Raw genomic sequence first — 27013 nt, 5'->3', positions numbered from 1 at the left:
AGGATTGAGTAAGCAATAATGAACTCTGCACTTTTTTTTTTAAAAGGATTAGTTTGAAACTTAAAATTCTTAAGCATTAAATCATCCTGAACAGTTCATTTAAACCATATGGACAAAACGTCTTTAGTTCTTTAAAACGAGTTAACCCTTCTAAAAAAAAACTTCTTCCTTCATCAGCAAAAGGGAAACTTGAGAGATGTTAAAGAGGATAGGATTTGGGAGTGATAATAGATCATTTTACAAGTTTGGGCTTCTGTAGGAAAGCAGCTAGAGAACGTACATCTTGCAGATGAGCCTCCCCATCAGAAGCATAATTTATTTGGGGAACTATGGGGACATAGTTTAAAAAAACTGTAATTATACATCTGGTCCTGATAACACTTCATGTAACACTTGCTGCGCCATCCAGTAAGCAGGTTTTATAAACTATTTACCACCAATAAAAATTCAACCATGAAAGAGAGTGTATGATTGCATTTACTACTTCTTTCAGAAAGGTTTCTTCTAACTCAAGATCTTGCCTTTGGATCATCATAGTCTTTAGAAGTGGCTTGATTTTAAAATTCTTTACTTGCATTCACATCCCTCATGTTCCTGATCTATCACCGATGTGGAGATGCTGGTGCTGGACTGGAGCAGGCACAGTAAGAAGCCTCACAACACCTGATTAATGTCCAATAGGTTTATGTGATATCATGAGCTGTCAGAGCACTTCCTCTCCATCAGGTGCCTCTCACCTGATGAAGGGGCAGCGCTCTGTAAGGTTGAGTGACCAAATAAACCTGTTGGAGTTTAACTTGGTCTTGTGAGACCTCTTACTGTATCTATCACTGTAATCTGCCACAGCCCTAGAGCCCTCCAAAATATCTACATCTTCCAACTTTGGCCTTGAGCAACCCAGATTGTAACTGAATGTGGTGACTTCAGCTGCCTTGGCCTGAAGCACTGGAATTCTTTTTTTAAGCTCATCTTTCCTCTTTCATAACTCATGTTAAAACTTACCCCTTTGGCCAAATGTTCGACCATTACCTTAGAATTTCTATAAATGGCTTGATGTCAGATTCAAGAGGACGACCTTCATGTTCAGAAGGTCCACCTTCTTTCTTCAATAATGGGTCAGTGATACTGGGTGCATTTCAATATGGTGCATGGATACAACAGGAGACAATGTTACATCCCTGCCATGGAATATGAGACAATATCACCCGCTGCATATTAATAAGGTCAGAGTTGAAAGATTTTTGCATGTTTTGCTGTTGGCCTCCATACAGGAAATGGGATTTATTCCCTGATAAGGAAATTTCTGTGGCTTTGTTCCCCGAGGTGGGGAATCTAGAACAAGTGGGCATAGTTTCCGGTTAAAGGGCTAATCATTTACGACTGAGATAAGGAGATCTTTTTTTCACTCAAAACATCTTAAATCTTTCAAAATCTGTGCCCTACGCGGCTGTTAATGTACCATCATCAAATATATTCAAGACTGAGATAGACTTTTGATCTGTCAGTGAATCAAGGGAAATGGGGAGTGGGCAAGAAAATGAAGTTGAATTTTTTGACCATAGTAAATGGCAAAGCACACTCAATGGCCCATATGGTCTTTGCCTGCTTTTACTTCCAGTGGTATGTTAATGCCAACTACCACCCTCCCCTTCAGAGCCTAAAGCCAACTCATGCTCCTGTTGCTCAACCCCATACCAACTGATGCCCCCACCCACAACCCCTCAAGGTGGATGCCACCTCCAAAGGTACTCAACCAGCCTCCACCATGAGCGGCCATGTGGAGACAAAAAGGTAAACTAATTTAACAATCTAATTCAACTTCCACTCGTACAAACTTGATCGTTAAAGAAATCTCCCATTCATGAAATTCATTTGAAACTTTAAGATCACTGTGGTTAATCACTTATGAAAACAAATTCAGATCTCACAAAGACAGCTAATTCTTTAATAGCCGCTTTAAACTGTCAAACTATGCACTCAAATGCCTACTGAAATAATTGAAGCTTTTAAAACTCAGTCATTCACAATGATGTAACAATAAACCTTGGGGAAATGCCAACAAAGAACTCTACTGAAACTGCATCGCCAGTTGCTAATTTTTTAAAAAATTTATAACGAATAGGCTGTCAATCAAAGTAGCAGGAGTTTTTTTTTTAAAATGAGCGCCTCATTTAAAAAAAAGTACTTAAAGAGCAGGGCATTGAAAAAAGCTTGACCATGAGAATTATACAAACCATATCCATACTTCAACAGTGTTTATGTGTACTCCAACAATTCATGAAATTTACATTGCAGGTTAAGGCCCTAGTAAAGTTAAAATGGAATCTGCTTAAACTTGGCATAGCCCTGTTGAGGTCAGGTTTCTCTTCTGTATGGATTACAGCTAACCCACTTTCCGCTACCGCCAAAAATTAGATCAGTCAGAAAAGGGACTTCAACATCCAGATCCCTCCCACCATTTTTAAAGGTCCACCAAATCTCCCCAACTCTGCAAAAATCCAACCCGTCATTTCAAAGACAGCCTTGCCAATAACCTGAACATGAATTTTTTTATTTTTAGGCAAATGCTTATCAGTGGGAATGTAATTACAACATCTCCTCTCTGACTGGCAATTTTCAGTGAATGAAATCTAAAATCACATTATTTTTCCTTTTCCATCTTGGTTAGTGGAATCACTTTTGCCAGCTCTAGAGGCATCCATCAGTTAAACATTTGCTTTAGTTTGGTTCAGCTGGGATGCTGGATAGATATGCGTGCACAAAACAGAAAAGTTGAGGGAAACGGAAAGAAAATGGGGAAGGGGACATTTTTACCCACTCAACTTCAGCAGTAAGCTGCAAGAGCAAATTGTCTGTTACTACTCAGCTTGCTCTAATTAAGGTGGCAATCCACTTAATAAATGTGTCAGTGGAAGTTACTCATGGAATGTTTTGCCATCTCGATACCTGAACCTCCCATCAGTACTGGTAGCAGATCTAGCATAAAATATCTTCTCTCCCAGCTGGGAAACATTGTTCCTTTAAAGTTGCTGAGTTCAAACTGTTTTGTTGATATCTTTCCTATGTAAATAAATTCAAAAAACTGTAACTAAATTAGGCTGCACATATAGTCTCAGGCCTGTTCATTCTAATCAATGAAACTAAGAGAAAAAAAGTGTACAATATCCACAATGGTTTTATAGTTTAACAAAGCATAACCCATATTTAAAAAAGGCAACCAAACTTAAGTGTTTGCAAAAGGATGTGTTTTTGTACCTCTATACCATAATTCCCAATTCTGCAGATAGATAGTTCTATACCCTGACCAATTCAGCTGTCAAAAAGTGACGTTAAGTGGAATGTTTCTGTCTGCCTTTGCAAACCAACAAAAATGAGAAATAATGCCAAACAGCTCAAACTAATTGTAACTTGTTGGTATTAAAATCATAATATGACCAGCTTTACTGTTCATTAATCAGAGTCTCTGCCTGTTCTGGTTGGTGTACACAGGACAGCCTGGAAAATGAAACATGCATTACTGAATAGTTAAGCTTGCAGTGGATCAACTGTAATGGTAAAATATAGATGCAATCACTTTGGCATACCTGGACTGTGCTAATATGAAATTGGATATATCTACATAAATGTTAAATCATAGAAGAAACAGGGGTGACTTTAAAAACCAATGATTTGGAAGAGGGGGCTGAAGGATGGGTTAGTAAATTTGCTGATGACACCAAGATTGGTGGAGTAGTGGATGAGGTGGAGGGCTCTTGTAGGCTGCAAAGAGACTTTAATAGGATGCAGAGCTAGGCTGAAAAGTGGCAGATTGAGTTTAACCCTGATAAGTGCGAGGTGATTCATTTTGGTAGGACAAAACTTGAATGCAGATTACAGGGTCAACAGCAGGATTCTAAGGAACGTGGAGGAACAGAGAGATCTTGGGTTCATAGCCACAGATCTCTGAAAATTGCCACTCAAGTGGATAGAGCTGTGAAGGAGGCTTGTACTGTGTTAGCGGTTATTAACAGGGGGTTTGAGTTTAAAAGTCGTGGGGTTATGCTGCAACTATACAGGACCTTGGTGAGACCACATTTGGAACAATGTGTGCAATTCTGGTCACCTCAGTATAAGGAGGATGTGGAAGCATTGGAGAGAGTGCAGAGGAGATTTACCAGGATGCTGCCTGGTTTGGAGGGTAGGTCTTATGAGGAAAGGTTAAGGGAGCTGGGGCTTTTCTTTTTAGTGTGGAGGAGGATGAGAGGCAAACTTAATAGACGTTTATAAGATGATGAGGGGGGTAGATAGAGTGGATGCTCAGAGACTATTTCCTTGGGTGGATGTAGCTGTTACTAGGGGGCATAACTATAAAGGTTCATGGTGGGAGATATAGGAGGGATGTCCAAGGTAGATTCTTTACTCAGAGTGGTTGGGATGGGGAATACGCTGCCTGCTGAGATAGTGGAGTCAGAAACTTTAGGAACTTTCAAGTGGTTATTGGATAAGCACGTGGAACACACCAGGATAATAGGGAGTGGGATAGCTTGGTCTTGGGTTCGGACATAGCTCAGCACAACATTGAAGGCCAAAGGGCCTGTACTGTGCTGTACTGTTCTACGTTCAATCAGCTGCACATCTTGAATAATGGCTAAGGCATTGTATAGTGCAGCAAGCCACAATGCACACACTGATCAGTAGGTGTGTTGCTGCACTGCAGGAAACATTTGCATAGTATAAGCAATATAAGCTCAATATAATACTAGTAAGAAAGTTTGGCATAGGTTTTTTCCAGGAATAGTAATTGAAACACTTTTGCATGTGTACACCAAATTTATTCTAACTCAGTTTCATAGACATAAACTCATATCCTTCAAGAATACAAGTTCTCTCTCAAAACATTTGTTAGTTTCACTTCCATCAACCAACCAGTCAGACAGCAGGTTTGACATCTGTCCTCCAGCTTTCTTGGAAAGGTTCTTCAAGACACTAAACATTTCAATCCAGAACGGAGCACTGATCGGCAAGCACACCAGAAATGGTAGGGAAGCCTCTGAACCATTTATCAGCTTTCTGTGCTAGTAGGGAGAACAAAGAGAGGACGCCAAGGCAAAAACCACTAAACACATTTTTTTGAGTCTAATTATCTCCAACCAAATTAGGCATGTTAAAGTAGTGTGCAAGATGAAAATAATTCATGCTGCCAAGATTTTTTAAAATTAGTAATAATTAAAATGCTGCACAAAATGAGAAATTATACTATTGTACATTTATGAAATAAATTTTTTGGCTCATTAATTGAAACTGAAATTGGCTAATTAGTCCATCATGCAATCTATATCGTTCCTCATTCTGTATTCTATATACATAACATGTGGAGATAGTTTTTCACTTTTTCTATAAATAAATTCAGTTTTAATGATGAACGTTACATGGATGGCTCACCATCTAATCTCCATCTGCTGGAAGTACATATTTGAATGCTGGGCGAGGAGAGGAGAGGCTTAGCTGCAATTCCCACAAGAGTAAACCACCAACTCTCACTTTCTAACCTCATGCTACATGAAAGGTCATTAATACAAGCAGAGGAATGCGCCAGAACAACACATTGTTGACAGATGAGGAAAAGGAAGCAAAAACAGAAAATGCTGGAAAATCTCGGCAGGTCCGACAGCATCTGTGGAGAAAGAATAGAGCTAATATTTGGAGTCTGGATGGCCCTTCGTCAGAGCTCAATTAAAAAGAAGAATTTCCAATCTTTCCTCTGAGCAGTGTTTCATTTCACCTCCTAACAGAGTCAGGAGATGCATTTGCATCAAACTATATGTTTAAGTGAACTTTTATTGCAAAAACAATCCAATATGGGAGATGGAGACAGAAAAATAATTCCAGCCACGGGGGTAGGATTACTCTGACCACTATATATGGAAATGACAAGCACATTTTAAGGTATTTACAACGTTTTAGGCAATCCTTCTTCCATATCATCACTTGTGACATTATTTCCACACACTACTCAAATGATAATAATATGAAGATCGCACGCTATACATAAAGGGAAGTTAAGATTCAATACTGGAAACAGGCAATTCCTTTTATGATTCATAATTCTTTACTTCAAATAAGTTGTAAACTTTGCTCTGAGCTTATATTACCACAAAATGGCTTGTTGCACATTAATCCCAAATTCTCAACGCCATTGCTTATTTTCTTTTGCTATGATTGCACTGATTTAATAACAGGGCTGAGCAATGACTGGCTGATCATTGAGCAAGAAGGTAAATTACTCTGTATTTCAAAGACAATTGAATCTACTATAGTCAACTTTGTAAAGAAACCATGAAAGCCTAAGCAGTTTATTCCCCAGTATTCACTTATACTTCATTAAGAATTTAAAACATAAAAAGAAACATGGGCCACAACTATTTCAGGAGTTTATTCTGCATTCAGTTTTTCTGTGGGAGGACAGCAAATGAACTAGTCAGCATTGTCAAATGTGTGAATAACACAACCAAACACTTGGGAAGGTCCAAATGGAAGAAATCTCTTTGCTTTTAAAGTTTGAAATGCTGCACTCCACCCAGTGCACTGCCTTACAGATCAGCAACAGCTTGTTGCATAATCTCTTCCAGACCATTTGGGAATGCAGCTAGATTCTATTTGCAACTGATGGCTGCAAAAGTTCATCACAAGTGATGACAATGACCCTGGATGGAAGCTGCCAGGGAGGCGAGCGACCATGGCCTCTTGTCATAATATGTACACAATACAGGTTCTTTATGTTGCAGTGGTGGTGGTTCATTGGTGAGATCTTGAAGCTTGGCAGGCTTTGAGCAAGATTCTCTGGCCTCAGTATTTTACCTCAGTGGTAAGATGCAGTACACCATTCACTGGCAGCAGGATCCTCTGATACTGCTACTGTCAATGGGAATTCCCATTGAAGTCGCCCCACATTGCCAGTAAACCTGTGGCAGGTGGCGCACTGCCAGCAGGACCAGAGAATCCCACCAGCGTGAGTGACTAGAGAATTCCGACCTTTGACTATTCCAAGCATGGTCTTGCATGGGGTTGCTACCCCTATGTAGCTTAGTTGCTTCTAGAGTTCTGTTTTACACTGTTCTTTGACTATGTGACTGCAGACATCAGACTGTAGGCAGTGGCACTTTCCAATTCCATGTTAACCTTTGCTCTGCTGACCCTTACATTATAATGCATGCAGCACGTCATCACAGCCTCCACACAAGGGACTGAGTCCAGTACCAAAAAAGGATGAATGCCCTTCTCAGTAATGCCAGGATGAGTTTGAGTGTCATGCTATCAAGAAGTGAATAAAAAGTGAATGAGAAAAGTAGGGCATTTAATAGTTAAGGGTTGGGTCAGGTGTTGAAGTGTAAATGAAGTCTCCTTCCCAGTTCCCATAGTTGCATAGCTTGCACAGGTCACTGGAATCTGGACCATCCTCAGCATCTTACAGAAATTCAGTGAGTGTAAGTACTAGAAGGACAGTTGGGCAACTTATCACCTCGTGGTACCAGGGGGTAATCTGGCATTAAGATATTTCCTGTGATGAGGAGGATATCTCATTTTTTCTCCTGCAGGACAAAAGGGTCAACTACAGAAGCCAAGATTGGAGATAGTGTGCCAGAGGTTCATCCACTGACCACTGAGTGATTGGCTACCACAATAAAGGATAATCCCTCATTCTCCTGCAAATCAAAGGAGGTCACTAAGCCACAATTAAGTTGCTAGCATTCAATAAGTAGATTATTAAAGGAACAGGAAACTTTTGTAGTTTTATTTAAGTGGGGAATCACAATTAAATGTAAATTGCAAGCAAGTGATTGATTTGAATATATACAAGGTTCTAGCTGTTGAAGGGTGAGTTTCTGTCTGTTTATCCTCCCATTGCTGGCATAATTGGAAGCAATTTTCTCCACCTACTACACAATTCTCAGCCTGCCTGCCATCTCGCGTGCTCCAGTGGGCGCCCCAAAATCTAGCACAACAGTGTGACATAGCAGAACATCTACGTGTTACATTGCTCAGGCTATAGATCCCATTTCAGGCTGCTGATTGCTGCAAGATCACATCAGAATGATCCATTCCAGCCCAGTTTAATCTGCCTTTATAAAAGTGGAGCAGCTCCATTCCATCCCACTCCACTCAAGCTCCTTCCTGAGGTCCCATTCTGCCAAACAAGGTAGCTTCAAAAAGTCTAAAGCAGAGTTCCACTGATGTGTTTACAAAGGGTAAAATTTCCCTGGGCAACTTGAGAGATACCTTAACATCTCCTGTGGACAAAATAGTAAAAGGGCCATAGAGGATGAGACATAATCCCAATGGTCTTCATCACCTTCCATCCCCAGTTGAAGGTATGTCAAGTGCTTCACCTCACCATTTTCACTGTTTTTTCAGCAGATATTAGCCTTTTTTGAAATAATAAATTATAAAATCATTTTTTTTGTGACCGTCCGCTTCACAGATCCACCATCATGGGAAATTCTGATCACAGGTAGGCTTAGATGAAAAATGCCCTCAGTCAACGTACACTAAACCTTCCTGAATGAATACCCAGCCATTTTCCCATTACATCATTTGATTTTTTCTGAAATGAGCTCAGTGTCCTAGCTTGAACCACTCTTCCGAGCAGCCCGATCCAGCTGTGGATCAACTTCTTCATAAAGAAATAACTTTGTCTCATTAATTTTGCAGAAACTAAGGCCAATTTTATGAATGTACGCTCCCAACATGGAGCCTTGCCCACAGGGAGTGCAGATGCAGTTCCCAAGATCTTCAGTTAATTAATTTTAAATGCATGGAAAATCATGGGAAATACACCCACAGGGTTTCCAAAATGCTCTCCCAGTAAATGAAGCTCCAGTGTTTATGAAGTTGACCTTGTAGTCAAAATTAAATTATCTGTTCACATCAGTAAACATCGTACGGCAGGATTTTTAACAGATTAAAAAAGTCAAAATAAATTTGAGACCAAAAATATCTGAAAAATAAAAGCAAAAATAATACATTAATAGTCCCTATGTGAAGGCAGCTATGTTTACCAAGTATTCAGCACTGGCTATACCCACGCAAGTTTTGAAAGCTGATGCAATAACATGAAGTAATTCCAAGCTAAACAAGTTCATAAATCCTTACATAGCTAGAATACATGATAAAAGAGGCATCCATTCTGCCCAAGTCAGACTATACTGAGCTGCAACTAATCCTTGAGTACTTGGACTGGCCTTCAAGTTGTCAGACTCAAGTTACATTTGGTGATTGTAGCTGAAAATTGTGCACCAATGTAATGAAAACTGTGATCTCCACAAGTCATGTTGATTGTGAATCAGACACCAAGGGCCAGTACAGTGGCAGGCAGATTAAAAAACAAGGGCAGAGAGATTGAGTAACTGGATGTCTTGCTTCAGATCCCGGCCTCCCTAATTTTTTTTTGAGGGCAAAAGGGGGTTTGAGCTTCCAAACTGCTATGCACCTATTATGATACTGCTTAACCTCTTCATGGGCTTACTAAAAAGCATTTCCCATGCTTTGCAATTTTCACCATAAGTGGGCAGAGTTCAGCAGCTGCCTCAATCAGACCAGCTGCATGGAGGCTTGATCCATGTCTGGGGCAAATCATGAAGGCAGGTAGAGTTTATTAAGTAAAAATCCTTTTCAAAATTGAAAGTTGCAGTAATAAAGCAGCAAAATACTACAAATGCTGGAAATCTGAACTAAAATCAGGAAATGCTGAAAAAACTCAAAGTTGGGCAGCACCTGTGAAGACAGAAACAAAGTTAACATTCCGATTTGGAATACTTCATCAGAGCTAAACAGGGACAGAAATGTGATGGATTATAAAGTTGAAGAGAGGAGTGGAGCAAATGGAGCAAAATAGAATGTTGAGGATAGGTGGGAGCTCAAGAGAGATTTGACAAAGACCATAAGACATAGGAGAAGAATTAAGCCACTGGGCCCATTAAGTCTGCTCCGCCATTCAATCATGGCTGGTATTTTTCTCATCTCCATAACTCCTGATTCCTTTATTAATCAAGAACCTAACTATCTCTGTCTCAAAGACACTCAATGACCTGGCCTCCACAGCGTTCTGTGGCAAAGAGTTCCATAGATTCACCACCCTCTAGCTGAAGAAATTTCTCCTCATCTCTGTTTTAAAGGATTGTCCCATTAACCTGAGATTGTGCCCTGGTTCTAGTTTTTCCTACTAGTGGAAACATCCTCTCCATGTCCACCCTATTGAGGCCTCACTGTATCCTGTCAGTTTCAATAAGATCCCCCCTCATCTTTCTAAACTCCAAAGAGTACAGACCCAGAGTCCTCAACTGTTCCTCATATGACAACCTCTTCATTCCAGGGATCATTCTTGTGAACCACCTCTGGACACTTCCCAAGGCCAGCACATCCTTCCTTATTTATGGGGCCCAAAACTGTTCACAATACTCCAAGAGGGTCTGACCAGACCTTATGCAGCCTCAGAAGTACATTCCTGCTGTTGTATTCTAGCCCTCTCAACATGAACGCTAACATTGCATTTGCCTTCCTATCTGCCGACTGAACCTGCATGTTAACCTTGAGAATCTTGAACCATGTTTCCCAAGTCCCTTTGTGTTTTTGACTTCCTGAGCATTTTCCCATTTAGAAAATAGTCTATGCCTCCATTCCTCCTTCCAAAGTGCATAACCTCACACTTTTCCATATTGTATTCCATCTGCCACTTCTTTGCCCAATTTCCTAACCTGACCACGTCCTTCTGCAGCCCCCCTTCTTCCTCAATACTACCTGTCCCTCTACATATCTTTGCATGATCTGCAAACTTAGCAATGGTGCCTTCAGTTCCTTCCTCCAAATTGTTAATGTATATTGTGAAAAGTTGTGGTCCGAGCACTGACCCCTGAGGGACACCATTAGTCACAGGATGCCATCCTGAAAAAGACCCCTTTATCTCCACTCTCTGCCTTCAGCCAATCAGCAATCCTCTATCTATGCCAGGATCTTATCCTTAACACCCTGGGTGCTAAACTTATTTAACAGTCTCCTGTACGGCGCCTTGGAAATCTAAATAAATCACGTCCACTGGTTCTCCTTTATGACAAAAATGTGATGGACACCAGACAAAGAGAGCATTAAAGATAAAGCTGGTACTAATAATGGCATGAAACTAAGGTAGCAGAACGTGGCACTCTGTGAAAGCAAAACTGGCCAGGGGCAGGAAGGGTGGGGGGGGGTGGAATTAAAAATGATCTAAATGGAAGTTAGAACTCATTGTCCGAAGTTGGTGAACTCAGTGTTGAGTCCCAAAATCTGTAAAGTGCCTAATTGGAAGGTAAGATTAGGTTGGGTTCCACTGAAACAGTGAAGAAGGTCAGGAACAGAAATGTGGGCAAGGGGGCAAGATGGGGAGTTAAATGGCAAGCAACAGGAAGGTCAGCAGAGGCCAAGCGTCAACTCTCAGGTACTTCCTCCTACTGCTCCATGTGCCATGACTCTACCACTGAACATCAAGCTCTTATTTCCAGGACTGATATTGACCTCAGCTCCTTTGAAGATCTTCTTCCATATCCTCTAACCTTATAGATCCAGCCCTCTTTGATATTCTTCCCAAAATCCACAGAACTATCCTGGTCAATCCATGTCTGCCTGTTTCTGCTCCATGGAAAAAGAGACCCCCCCCCACCTCAACGTATAATCTCTCCCACAATGTCTCCATTTCTGGTGATAGACTTTCCACCAATATTTATTACTAGCCCACCAACTCCCTCAGCTATCCTGACTACAACCACTCACACCCTGCCACTTGCAAGAAGAGCTAGATGGATTTGAAAAGGTTGGGTGGGATTTTCCAGTGACGCTCGCCCTGAAACCAGGAAATGTCACCTAAGGTCAACAGACCTTTGCGTGGTTCATGTCCCTACCGCTATGATTCCTGTGGCAGGTGAAATGGGAAGATTCTGCCCATTAACTGTTTCTCTCTCCACTGATGCTGCCAGACCTGCTGAGTCCAGCACTTTTTTGCTTTTAATTAGTTACAGTAGCAATCACTCATCACAGATGAAGTGAAGATCCAGCATTAAAGAACTCTGCCAGTACAGAAGACCACCAATCACTGGGACATCACAGCAAGGCAGTTCAGACAGCACCTGAGGAAATAATTGCTGCACTCTCTGAAATCAAAGCTACTGGAGATTTGGAGCCTACCCAGGAAGGGAAGAGAATCAGGAGACCAGAGGAGAGGACAAAGGAGAAAATATTACCGAGTGCATGGTCAACAGGCAGATATGAAGTTACCTGTAGATGACTGAGAAGGAGTGGAAAAGTAAAAACTGAGACGCTTTAGGCAGATGGTCACAGACATCTGTATCTCATCAGCTGCAGACGTTGCCAACATTCACCTATTGTCGCACACCAGTGCATCACCCAGCTAATAGATTCCTTTTTCACCATTGTTGGATAATTCATCAGATTCACAACTGTTGGGATGTCTTAGTCACAGAGGACACCAGATCTGGTGCCTGGATCAGTCAGTTGGTGCTCAGCAATGCCCTCCTGTGGGGACCTTGTAATTGTTCTGGTCTACTATGCTTTACATAATATGGTCTACCTGAGTATAATGAACCTTAAGGATGTTGAGGTTCTGGAAGGGGTCAGCTCTTCAGAAGACAAGCATGAGCTAAAAAAATGGGGAGGGATGGAAGACAGATGTTGCTGAACAGGGAATTAGCCCTGACATGACATGGTGGCTGCCTCCTGCCATCCTTTAGGAAAAGGACTTCTCTCCTCTCGCTTGTGGGCGTCAACCTCCAGCTCTCCTGTGATATCTCATTCCTTGTTGTGTAGGGCTAGCTATGGACTCATGCACTCAGGAGAACCAGCATCCTGAGTGAGGGTTGGGTGTCTGAAACTCACCCACATTCCTGCCAACCTTAACTTTAATTGGAATTAACTTTAATTGGAACAGGAAACCTGTTTCATATCAACTAAGGGATCACCCTGGAAAATTTGAAATTCATGTCAGATTTCCCATTTGAGGAGTGTTTCTGACAAAACTGGAGCTGGCGCTTATTTCCTATCGTTAAAGGGGAAAATTCACTAACAGCATTTATTGAGAAGGCACAATATACTGTCTATTCCCCTTGATGCAATGTTTCTTGTTTCAAATTAAAGCAAAACCAAATTGAATTAATAAATTAGGCATTGCATTTTACATTATATAATTGATCACCCATGATGCAAATAAAAGGCAATCAAGAAAATATGTTTCCATGATTGGATTGTTCGGTTTTGTTGCACAAACTGATGCATTAACAGGGGCTCTTTGAATAATTTTGTACTCATGGTTGCTTATTAATTTGTTAGCTTTGTTGACAAGTTTACTGAATGAAACTGATCTTTAATCTTTTGGGTATTTGAGTAAAGTATGAACAAATCATCATGGTTAACTTAACAAGGAGTTAGTTATGTGGGACAATCATTGTTTTAGTTAGACCCAGCATACATTAGATTTTAGGTCACAAACATGCATAAAATTCTTGATCCTCAAGCTACTGTATAAGCTAGACTCCCTTTCTTACTGCAGCTGTCTCTATAATGATGTATATGTGCACAATTTTCTGGGATCATTGGGAAATGAAAAATGAGAGGAATATAAGATTAATAACTTTTCAATAAATCTGTCTATGTTTAAAACTATAATGCATACTTAGGATCACTAAGCTTTGCTTTATACACAGCATGAAAGCAATTATTACAAAAGGTTTATTTTCATAACATATTTTAGCAAGCTGCATCAGGTATGATTACCTTTGCCCATAACTCTTCCTGAACATTCTTTAACAGCAATTATCTACAGGCTTAACACTTAATTGAAGTATCCTCTAATTGAATTCTCTGCCAATTTTCTTCCAAATATACTTAAAAACACTGAAAATACAAATATCCAATCAATAGCTTGTTTTATTTACGTCTTACCAACCTCCCACTATAGCTTGACCCTGAACTGCCCATTCAGAAGAGCAGTGAGCTATTTTCAACCATTTCTTGTCCAACTCTTGCTGAAATTAAGAGGCAACCAGTTTAGAACTTGCTTCCTTACCATCTCCACCAAGTTCCAAGCCCAAAAAGCATGATCTTACTGAATGGCAGAGCAGACTTGAGGGGCCAAATGGTCTATTCCTGCTCTTAACTTGTACGTTCATATGTACGGACATGACATTTCAGCCCCAGTAGTGTAAGCATCTAACATTTAGAAAATCACTGGCTAACGTATGCTGGTCATCAGGACAGCCAATCTTCAAATGTCAGGAACTTCAAGATGACTTAAATCAACTGCAAGTTCAGGATATCCTGCCTCCTCTGGACCTGCTTCACAGGTCTGAGAGTCCTTTCCATCAGAGCTGAACCATCTAGTCATTGTGCATCAGCCAGTCCTCTTCACATCTTCAGTGAAACTGGGTGTGGGGTCCATATCCAAGAAAATTGGTTCTAATCTGTGCTCAAGGGCCTGAAAGTGTTGGTTTGAACATCTCCAGGCAAGTTCTAATTATGGTAATCAGCAATTATGGCCAAAATTTAATGCTAACCCCAATTAAACAAATACATTTAAAAATTAAACAAATGCACCTTACAGCATCCATTCGGTCCCAATTTTTCACCAAAACTACCCCAGTCTCATTTCCAGATAAATGCTTCCAATAGCTCAATTGAAACAAAGACTGATTTATTGTGCCAAACACATCTGAAAGGACAATGGTTCATAATGGGTTAGTCAATCCTCGGTAGGCAACAATTAGGGGTTATGACAATTTCCCTAAACAATTCTTTAATTAGAGGATAAAGTAACAAGGATTTCCTCTCCAAATTGCTTTTAACAATATTGCTTAAAGTTTGTACACACGCCATATTAAAAGCACTATAAATACAAGCTGTGTTTTTTTCTTTATTCATTCAAAGATGTGACCATTACTAATGAGGCCAGCATTTGCTGTCCATCCCCAATTGCCCTTCAAATTAATAAGCATGCTAGGCATTTGCTAAGATCTAAGATCAAAATAAGCCTAAGATTAGGCACAATTCCTTGTGTCATGTTATATCTCTCATGTTTATTTTCCAGTATCCAAGGTTTAACAATGGGTTTGGCTCAGTTTACGCATGCTCCCCGCGGATGCAGTGGGCCAGCTGGATGTCTTTGGGCATGATGGTGACACACTTGGCGTGGATGACACATAGGTTGGTGTCCTCAAGATTTCCACCAGATAAGACTCGCTGACTTCCTTTAGGCCATGACAGCCGAGCTCTGGAAGCGCAGATTGGTTTTGACGTCCTGATTTCCTGCATCAGGCACTGGAAGCACAGCATGGGGATCAGCAGCTCAGTGGATTTCTGGTAGCAGCAGATCTCCAGCAGAGCCACAGTGCTGGGCCAATTTTGGTGGGGCTTCTTTACGCCGCCCGTGGCTGGAGCGGTCTTGTGGATAACTAACTGCTTATGGAGACGTTTCCCTTTGGTCAACTTGTGGGCTGTCTGCTTAGTCCTTGCTTATTTGGCAGCACAAGCTTTCGGAGCACTGCCCCTTTATCAGTGAGTGGGAGCTGTGTTCACAAACAGAGTCTATATAGACATCTTCTGGAATGCAGCAACTTTGGAATCATGAATTGGATTCAATTTGAATTGTTTTTTGAAGCAAGGAGCTGGATTAAGGGCTTGCCTGGCCCACTCTGTGCATTGACTTTGTAACTTTAAGATTGGAGTCATTTTTGTTTCAAAAAACCAACCACATTGCTGTAGGTCTCAGGCCATGTATAGGCCAGAGCAAGCAAGGATGACAAATTTTCTGCCCTAACAGACATTAGTGAATCAGACTGGTTTTTACAACAAATGATGATGATCACCATCATTACTCGGACTAGTCATTTCAGGTTTATTAATTGTCCATTTGCTGCGGCGGGATTTGAGCCTATGTCTCATGGGCCTCTGGATTACTAGTCCAGTGACACTGCCACATCACCATCATCTCCCTCTATGCTGTTCAAACAGCATCCGAGTTCCTGCTATCCAAGTTCAAACAAAGCTTTCACATCACCCAATGTGCCTGATGCGCATTGACTCCGGTTACAAAAGGTTGGCATGAAGAGGAGAAAAAGGCTTGCATTTGTATAGTGCCTTTCACAACCATCTGACAACTCAGTGTTTTACAACAAAGTATTTTTGAAGAGTAGTCATGTTGTTACATTGGAAATGCTGCTGATAATTTACGTATAACATACACAGTCAACATCCTTAGGGTCATATTGACCAGAAACTCAACTGGACTTGCCACATAAACAGTGGCTACAAGAGCAGGTCAGAGGCTCAGAATACTGTAGCAAGTAGCTCACCACCCGACTCCCCAAAACCGATCCAACATCTACAAGGTACAAGTCAGGAATGGAATGGAATACTCTCCACTTGCCTGGATGGATACAGCCCCAACAACACTCAAGAAGCTTGACACCGTCCAGGACAAAGCAGCCCGCTTGACTGGCACCACATCTACAAACATTCAATCTTTCCACCACCGATGCTCAGTTCACACTGCTGCTACTATCTGCAAGATGCACTGCAGCAATTCACCAAAGATCCTTAGACAGCACCTTCCAAACCCACGATCACCTCCATTGAGAAGGACAAGGGCAACAGATAAATGGAAACACCATAACCTGCAAGTTCCCCTCCAAGTCACTCACCATCTTGACTTGGAAATATATCACTGTTCCTTCACAGTCGCAGGGTCAAAATCCTGGAATTCCCTCCCTAACGACGTTGGGGGTCAACCCTTTGCACATGGACTACAGCGATTCAAGAAGGCAGCCGTCACCATCTTCTCAAGGGCAACTAGGGATGGGCAATAAACGCTGGCCAGCCAGCAATCCTGATGTCCCATGAGTGAATTAAAAATTCCTACAAACAGCAATATGGTATCTGATAATTGGGGGAATTGTAAACTAAATGTACTGAATGATCCCTCCCCCACAAACGAAGAAATTACCAATAAGATTTCACTTTTTGTAACTTTGACATGAATCAGAGTCAATGCAAATCGAACATGAATTAAGAGACGAATGATACTACAAATAAAAAGGTGAAATTTCACTTGAATTAGCTGACCCAACAAAAATATTTTCTAAAACAACAAGCATTCCCCTTCAAAGTATAGCTGCTGTTCATTATTCACAGTGTAGGTCAGGAGATGGTTATCAGTGTTTGTCAGCTGATAAACATCAAGGTAGGTCAGGCGGTAACTCAGGGTAGGGTGGGCAACAGATATTAGACAGCAGCTGTCACCTCCAAATTTCACAGCAACGCACAATTCTACAAACTCTTGTGTCACAACAGTCAATAGGCTGTGAACTTTCACTGCCACTAAACTTGCCAAGGGAGATGACACAAAACTCCATCCTCTATTCCTCTCTCCACAAATGCTGCCAGACCTGCTGGGCTAAATTGTATGAGATATCAAATTTCCAAAGCAGGGAGAATGGGTGAAGCCTACAGGAGGTGAAAACTGCCCTCTCCTCAGCCACTTAATGGCTGAAAATTAGGTGAGATTTACACACCTCAAGAACAGGAAAAACAGCTTTAGAGAAATGCTGACAGATGTTGGCAGCCCTACAGCACTTCAGGACTGAAGTATCTGCTATTGGCTCAGAAATTGTCGATCCTCACCACAATTCAGGCACGTAAACTTCTCAAATCCTTATCTCACCTACTTTATTCATGTCAATTCTCTCCCTCTCTCAATTCAACCTGTCATTACTCAAACCAGTCCCAAACCTCACCAGTATCTCCATCCCTGTAATCCCCATGATCAACCGCAGAGCCTTCTAATACAGCAAAAGCTCACACAGAAACAAATGTAAACAAAAATATATTTTACTCATTTAGCTTTTTAAAAATATTGTTCTACAATAAATTAAATTACAACATTTCTGTTGCTGCTATTGCTATCACTGGTTAAATTATCAGATTACACAGGGTGGAATCTTTAAATCTCCTGGAAATTGCTAATCTTGAGGGAATTCCCATCCGTGGTACATAACTGCATTGAAATCACTCTTGCAACTTCAGCAACATCTACAATGTACAATGATGTGGGGGGGGCGGGGGGGCGGGGGCACGATGGTTTAGTGGCAGGGAAAACAGGGGAAGTTAATTCAAGTTAGTTCTTTTGAACATAAATATAGACCATGTGCCCCAAACACTGGTAGTCACCACGTGATGTCAGCTTCACATGATTCTGCTTAAGTAGCAGACATCATTGCCTACTATTTCAAATTTCATTAACAAATTAGGTTCTCGGCTTTTGATGCAATTGCCTGTTCCAGAGACAAATGATATTCTGGTTTCTCAAAGTGTATGACTTGACAAATGTAAGGTGCAATTCTCCCCCAAAAAATTTTTAAGCGTGCTCTCCAGCAGGAAAGGCGGTGCAATTCCTGTTGGGTGGCTCAGTGCAATTCAGATTGCAATCCTCTCACATTTAGACAATCTTTTGGAGATTGGTGTGATTCATGCTGTGAAAGGGATGTACAGTACCAAAAGATGCCAACAAGACCAACTTCACAGAAAGCGGGATGCTGTTTTTAAAAGACATCCTGACCGCAAAGTTGAAGATAACTCCCACCTCACTGATCATTGAGAGCCCCTGCGGACATGAGAAACACCCCCAAGTCTTGACAGCAGGGGGGCAATTTCCACCCCCCCCCCCCGCCAAATCAGTACATGTCCAAGTGACCCACCCTCCACAACACACAGCCAAGAGTGTGATCCGGACCCACAGCCACCCCCATCAATCCTTGCATGCATCGGTGCCCCCTCTGCTCCCAAGTAGACAATACTCTGCTGTAGGGTTGCCCAAGGTGCCACTTGTCCCCCTTGACAGTGCCAACCTGGGTGTCATTGGCAATGCCCAGCCATTAGCCTGACCACCTATAGGCTTCAATGGCCTCTGAGCCCCACATCATAGCTATCACATCTGGTCTCTGTGGAGTCCAGTACTGATTCCCACAAGTTTCCCATTGTGCCAGTGGGACAGTGAATACCAGGAGCCAGGTGAAACCTGGAAGCGTATATTGAAATGGATTTAAGTTTTCTAATCTGGTTCATGCCCTCACTGGGTGTAAACCAGATTATGTTGCTACATGGGTGGGAGTAAAGGGGGCAGGCAGGGAGAATCCTAAAATCCTGCCACAAATCACATTTGGCTCCTCTTGTACGATTCTCTGGCCATAACATGATTTACACCTGGGCATGCAGGACCAGAGCATCACCCCCCTAGCTTTTGAAACTATTCCCAGTACCACAACACAGACCATAGATTCAATCCAAGCCATCATGTGCAAGACTTCAATATATGCACACTTGTAACAAGAGGCAGTATCTTTACTTACGGCGCTTTAACAGAAAAGTTCAAAGCAAAAGACAGTCTCTACTCTTATATTTCTTTCCTGGCTTCTCCAGTCCACTCTTGGCCTGTTCCTTTATGCATCATGTGGAGGTGCCAGCATTGGACTGGGGTAAGCACAATAGGAAGTCTGGTGTTGGAAGATTTCTCACTGTCCTTTTTTTTAACTGATAAGAACAGATACTACACTTGATCTTAGCCAAAACATCAACAGATGCTTTGGAAGAGGGAAACGTACAAGTCTTTTCCCAATGATTTTTGTCTCTCACCATTGCTAACCACCTTCACTTTTCCAGTAAAAAGCTGGACAATCCCTTTCTAATTATATCCCAGTTTCACTGCCTGAGAGTGTCCAAGGAGAAAGTGTGACCATGCATATAAACTAAGCGGAAGAAATAAAGGCAATAAGGAGCAAAATGAAATCTCATCCACCTTGCTCTTCAAACGTTCCCACGTATTTGGGTATTTTGGAATGATGGCACCCTGTCGTCAAACTCCAGCTTTGGAAATATTGAACCCATGGCCATTAAATATCATGCTACATTTAACCAAATGTCAGGGGGGACTTCAAACAATTTACTGCGGAACCATGCCATGAAGCAGTGTTTGTACAGAATTAGCTCAATGCTTATTTTGGATGAAGCTGGCCTTTAAAGTGAAGGAATTCAGATATTGCATTGTGGTATTTTCACACAGGCATTGAAAGAAAGATATTACTTATCCTAAAGTATAAAGTACACTACCTGGAAAGCTAAAAAAAAATCCCACATTACTAAATTATGAATGTTTTGGAAATAAAAACAGTTTAATGGTATTTGAAAACATAATCCAAGTTTCTCAAATTAGAAGGAAAAGCATGTGTGAAATTATTACAGCGTTTCTTGTCAGTAGTATGACAATCTTCCAGAAGCAAACTATTAATCAACTATAATGCCATCTAAAAACAGGATGAAGTATTGTCATGTTACATTTTGCACTTTATCTTGCAGCTACGAGAAGCTATATGCCTTTTTAGCGAAATTTATTTTCTCACATATCCTTATTCCTCTTGGAATAAAGGTCTGGGTCAGCCAGAGTGCCAGATGCAACAGTAAACTCATCAATTATGTTGCTTTACAACGTGGCATGCAATTGAGAGAGAGAGAAAAAAAACAGGTTGCAAATGTCTTGGAAAAATGTAGTGCTAGTCTGCTGATCCTATGTTCAAAAAGTAGCCTTAAGTACTTTAACCAAAAATGCTACTTTATTTGAAATTACAAATGCCTGCTTTAATATATGGAAAAGTTATATATAGGTACAATTGCAACATTACACTTATTGAAGTTATGAATGCAGCTTATTAAACAAGTGTTCAACAACAATGATTGTGCGGCCAAATTCCCCTCCAATTCGATTTTCAAGTTTGCTGACAACACCGACATAGTGGATCGGACCTCAAACAATGACGAGATAGAACACAGAACATTACAGCGCAGTACAGGCCCTTTGACCCTCGATGTTGCGCCTACCAGTGGAACCAATCTAATGACCCTCTAACCTAAACTACTCCAATGTTATTCATATGCCTATCCACTGACCATTTGAACGCCCTTAAAGTTGGCAAGTCCACAACTGCTGCAGGCAGGGAATTCCACGCCCTTACTACCCTCTGAGTAAAGAACCTACCTCTGACATCCATCCTATAATTATCACCCCTCAATTTAAAGCTAATTTAGTTTAAATTGCACCTGAAAACGGGTGCAACTTGATGGTAATTTAAAGCTCAATTTAATTGTGTCAGAGAGTAAATATATTTGCAGAGTATGTGGGGTTATGGGGACAGTGCCTGGGTGGGATTGTCATTGTTGCAGGCTCCAAGGGCAGAATAGCCGCTTTCTGTAGTGTAGAATTTCTATGATTCATGGCTATACCTTACATATTCTACGTGGTACACTGTTAATGTAAAACTGTAGGTTCTACCAGACAGTTTAACAGTTCTAATTTACACCTGCTTTTCTCTCCTGCGTAGACAAGTTGGATTAAAGTAACTTAGCAGAACTGTCCAAGTTCAAGTCAGTTTAATTACAATTTTTCCCTACAAGTAGTCTTGAGTAAACTGTAGCTAATGCACAACCTGAATAGCTTGATGCTTTTACTTATTTTTTACTGATCAGATAATGAGATAGGGAATCTGGTGAACTGGTGCGGCAACAATAATCTCTCTCTCAAAGTCAACAAAATGAAGGAGATTGTTATCTACTTCAGGAAGCATAAGAACATGCCCCTGTCTACATCAATGGGGGTGAAGTAGAAAGGGTTGAGAACTTCATGTTTTTAGATGTCCAGATCTCCCCAAGCCAACACTATAGCTAAGAAACCTCACCAATGCCTCTACTTTCTCAGAAGACTAAGGAAATTTCGCATGTCAGCTTTGACTCCCACCAACGTTTACAGATGCACCATAGAAAGCATTCTTTCAGGTTGTATCACAGCTTGCTTTGGCTCTTGCTCTGCCCAAGACCGCAAGGAACTACAAAAGGTTGTGAATGTAGCCCAATCCATCACGCAAACCAGCCTCCCATCCGTTGACAGTCCACACTTCCCACTGCTTCGGTAAAGCAGCCAGCATAATTAAGGACCCCATGGACCCCAGACATTCTCTCTTCCATCTTCGTCCTTCAGGAAAAAGATACAGAAGTCTGAGGTCACGTACCGACTGACTCAAGAACAACTTCTTCTCTGCTGTCAGACTTTTGAATGGACCTACCTTGCATTAAGTTGATCTTTCTCTACACTCTAGCTATGACTGCAACACTACATTCTGCACGCTCTCATTTCCTTCTCTATGAATGGTATGTTTTGTCTGTATAGCATGCAAGAAATAATACTTTTCACTGTATGTTAATACATGTGACAATAACAAACCAAATCAAAACATAAAAAGTAGAAAAACACTGTACTGGAGATAGTATACTGTCATTAAGTATTTTAGATCTCCACAGCACTGATGACAAACTCAGATCATGGGAAAGTCAAGTTATGAACGTACACATTACCTCTGCTGCAATCAGAAAAATGTTGTCATCAATGTGTCTCAAACCACATGCTACAACCCCAAGTGCAACTCCTGGGAAAACATAAGCATTGTTACCCTGGCCAGGATACAACACACGTCCATCTTCCATTGTCACAGGGTTAAATGGACTTCCGCTTGCAAATATAGCTCGTCCCTGCAGAGAATGCAAAGAGAGAAAAATGCTTAGAAATTATATGGTCAAGGCTGGATCACATTTCTCACCAGAATTAAGCAAAGAATCATCCTCAGAGCTAAGAAGCAAGATGCAGATGAATAATTTTCTGACTTTCTTTCAGACATGGGCGTCAAAATTTCTAACCATTCAAATAAATGCGAATATCCCCAACCACTGTAGCCCCAAAGTCAGGGACTTGACCCGATCCCAAAACCCAGCATAAAGTCAACTGCATGGTTGTGGTGCTGGGACAGTGCATCAGATATCCCTGCCAGAATACTGTAGTTTCTATTGCAGAGAAAAGATTGAAGAAAGTTTCAAAGAACATTTCTTTTTTCTGATGTTCTATTCCAAATAAAACAAGTTGGTATCTCAGAGAACAGAACATTGATCAGAGGGACCAATTACTTTGTTGGTCAAAGTTTGGAATTGCTCAACATATCAAGTGAAATTTATACGAGCTCTTCACTGGCTTGAATTCCATTGAGGCTTATATTGTGTGCAATTTCCAGGGTAACTTAGAACTCCACCAGACATGACCAGATGATACATGGGGGTGGGATGGTATAGCCAATTCCTTTCTGATAGAATTTAATGAACACATGGGTTAAATTCCAACAACTTGAATTCTCTACCAATTTCCTGGCAGATCTGCAGCTTTCATTCTCTCCACTGCCTCAAATGTCAATAACTTGTCTTCAAAACATAATCATCATGGAAATTAATGCTGAGGAAGGAGATGTCTAGATGTGTATGTCATGGATTGCTTGTAACTCAGTTTGCTGAATTACAAATATTCCTATCAGTGTGGACTCTCAATCTATGCAACAACAAGCATTGCAAGGAGGCATTTCAGGTCCTCACTTGCATGTCCTCAGCTTTAATTAACACCCAAATTCAGTAACATTACATGCTTGGCAGAACAAAAATTCTAGAGTGATCCATGCAAGTGGAAAAGGGCATCTGCAACATTAGGGTAGCACAATACTTCAGTGTTTAAGAACATCTCCAAGCTGTTATAGTTTTGCTGTAAATGGTACTTGTAGCTAGATATACAGGTACAGTCAGGCCAGCTTAACTAAATTATAGTGTCACTAAATTTCAGGCACCATGTTTTCCTTCACTCAATATTATCATAGAATCTACAGTGCAGGAGGAGACCATTTGGTCCATCAAATCTGCACCAACAACAATCTCACCCAGGTCCCAACTTCATATTTACACTCTGAATTCACTGACCCTAAGGGGCAGTTAATCATGGCAAAATAACCTAACCTGCACATTTTTGGACTGTGGGAGGAAACCGGAGCACTTGTAGGATGACTTTCAATAGATCGCAGCGAGGTAGCTGCTCTGCTACTTACGAAACCCTGAGCCAACCCACACGGACACGGGAAGAATGTGCAAACTCCACAGAGTCACCTGAAGCCCCAGAATTGAACCTGGGTCCCTGGTGCTGTGAGGCAGCAGTGCTAACGTCTGTGCCACAGGGCAATTACCAGAAGTACAAAACATGCGTCCCAACTGAAAACTCATGTTAACTTTTTCCACCTGCCATAGAGATCCAGGTCCAGCAGTTCCTGCCCTACTTGTGCTCAAACTTGTGTGGCATCATCTAACCATAGGTGCATTCCATCAATGACAGAGCGAACGGCGGTTGGGGTACCTTAACCTTCTTCCTCAGGGAGCGGTCTTCAGGCACCCAAAAGGAGGGGAAGCACCAATTAAACATCTGAGGACATCCACATTAGCCACTCCAAGTATGTCCTGTCACACTAAATCCCATCTGCATGTGACCTCATCAACTCAAGTGCATGTCTGGGTTGCACTTGGACCACTGGTAGAGTTAGGAAATTTAAGAAGCGTTGATTGCACAATGGTGGCATGCGTATGTATTCATTGTACATAATCTGCGCCATTGTTAACATATTTTGCTTTTATCCCTCTCCAAGTCTCAGGAATTGAATAACAAATTGATGTGATACAAGATCCTGCAATAATTCCATCTCCCACCTTAAGTCTTACTCATCACAATGAAGAGAGACACTTTCGATCTGAAAATTATGGCTGGACAAGACGCATGCAATTCTTGCATTTTAGTCAGACATTATGTGACCTAATGAGAATTGGTGGTCAAATTTAGTAATTATCTACACTGAAATCTACAGTACGAGGATGTTATTTGTTCTGAGTATCTTCACCCAATTGCACTTTGCAATACTTTTTATTTTATTACTGAAAGGTTTTGGTTAAAATAGTATTCATCATCGAGCATGATAGCTGTTCATGCCTCCATGCAGCAAGATTTCATCTCCATGTTTAAAGCTGAAGGTTATTTCTTTGAGTTCTTACTCTTCCCATACATGATTCTGAATGATGGAAATTGATTCTACTTGGTGATATTTGAAATAGCTGCGAGAGGTCATGAGTGTGTGATGTCAGAAGTATGGGCTTATCCTTATGAAGACGTCTGCTTTTCTGTGAGGATGTAACTTTGCTCCCGAATGGCTGCCAGTAATGCTTCAGTGCTAACCACTGACAAATAATTTTCCTCTTGGAACCACTTTACAAACTTGCTGCAATGTATGCATAAGTGCATCCATGTGTGCATTTCAGCCACTTGAAGGTGCCATGGTCAAAAGGATTGCACTATGTGCAGTTGCTTGGGGATGTATCCTTGTATAGTGTTAAGCACATTCCACAGCGACCACATAATCCTTAGGCTACTGTGCCTTCCATGGATGACCCCATTGTTGGGGTTGAAGTATTAACTGAGAGATTTATGACCTTTTATGACATGTTGAATATGATAATAAAGATGTTGTTGCTTCCCCTGCAGTGAAGGGTGAGGAGAACTGTGCTCATCACAAGTTCCATCTTATTCTTTTGGAATATTGTAGTTAAAATTGTCATGAGCATGCGTCCCGCAATATGCCCATGTAAAGGTATCCTCATGTGGCTCATTTGAATCCTTCAAATGTTCTCCTCATCTGAGGAGACATCTAATGTTCCTGTGTCTCCCTGCGGTAAAACATCCTCTTTTACAGTGCAACATTATGCAGGATGCAGCAAACAATAATGATCTGGGACACACTCTGAGGTGAGTATTAGAAAGTTCAGCCTGATTAGTTGAAACATCTGAAATATTTCTTTCAGAAGCCAATGCTCTATTAAATAGCTGGTATACAGCATTGTATCTCTCCTCAGCTGCAATCTGTGGATGACGAATAGGTGCCCTTAGTCATGTCTTTACAGGATTTTATTAACGAGCAGTTAAACCTCTAAGCACCAGCCGAGCTCCCTCAAATGTTGCTGGCACCATGGAGTGACTCAAAATGTATGAATCCTGCGAAATCCCTAGGTACCTAGCACAAGCATCCACTATCTGCTTTACATGATCTTAAATCAATTGGAAATTCCTTTCTATTGGTGTATCTCTCAGGATGCTGAGAAGCAGGGCTCTCAAGGACTCTTAACATAGAACACAACAGCACAAACAGGCCCTTCGGCCCACAAGTTGCACTGATCATATCCCTACCTACTAGGCCTATCTATAACCCTCAATCCCATTAAATCCCATGTAGTCATCCAGAAGTCTCTTAAAAGACCCCAAGAGTTCGCCTCTACCACCACTGACAGCAGCCAATTCCACTCACTCACCACTCTGAGTGAAAAACTTACCCTGACATCTCCTCTGTACCTGCTCCCCATCACCTTAAACCTCTGTCCTCTTGTAGCGACCATTTCAGCCCTGGGAAATAGCCTCTTGTGCAGTCAATGGCACCCTGCACTTATGGAAAGCCTCAGATTGCAGCAAATCCACGGCTTTGGCAACCTAGCTTGCTTCATCCATGCAAACTCAGAGTCACAGAGTCTTAGGAGTTTACAGTATGGAAACAGGCCCTTTGGCCCAATTTGTCCATGCCGCCCCTTAACTTGATCAAGATCCCGTTGCAATCCTAGGTGATCTTCACTGTCCATTATGCCACCAATCTTGGTGTCATCTGCAAACTCCTGAACCATGCCTCCTAAATTCTCATCCATATCATTTATATTAATGATAAATAATAGTGAATCCAACACCAATCCCTGAGGCACACTGCTGGTCACAGGTCTCCAGTTTGAAAACAACCCTCTACAACCACACAGTCTTCTGTCATCAAGTCAAGTTTGTATCCAATTGGCTGCCTCACCTTGGATCCCGTGAGATTCAACCTTATGCTGCCAAACGGTACCTTGTCAAAGGCCTAGCTAAAATCCATGTGGACAACCAACTGCATTGCCCTCATTTACATTCATGGTTTCCCCTTCAAAAAAACTTAATCAAATTCATGAGACATGATTTTCTACTTAC

At 41.3% G+C, this 27013-nt stretch overlaps 1 protein-coding gene across 1 annotated transcript in view; it reads right to left on the bottom strand.

The window, feature by feature from the left end:
• me1 (malic enzyme 1, NADP(+)-dependent, cytosolic) overlaps positions 1–27013 on the bottom strand; it is a 468354-nt gene that overhangs the window by 12860 nt on the left and 428481 nt on the right. The window contains exon 12 of the mRNA XM_080192688.1: positions 22465–22638. Within this exon, the coding sequence (XP_080048814.1) occupies positions 22465–22638 (174 nt within the window). The remainder of the gene's footprint in view (positions 1–22464; positions 22639–27013) is intronic.

Source organism: Carcharhinus amblyrhynchos, chromosome 7 (assembly GCF_965287045.1).
Source record: "Carcharhinus amblyrhynchos chromosome 7, sCarAmb.v2.hapA, whole genome shotgun sequence".
NCBI lineage: Eukaryota > Metazoa > Chordata > Chondrichthyes > Carcharhiniformes > Carcharhinidae > Carcharhinus > Carcharhinus amblyrhynchos.
Note: the sequence above shows the minus strand (reverse complement) of the source record. Positions and strands in the feature narration are given on the sequence as shown.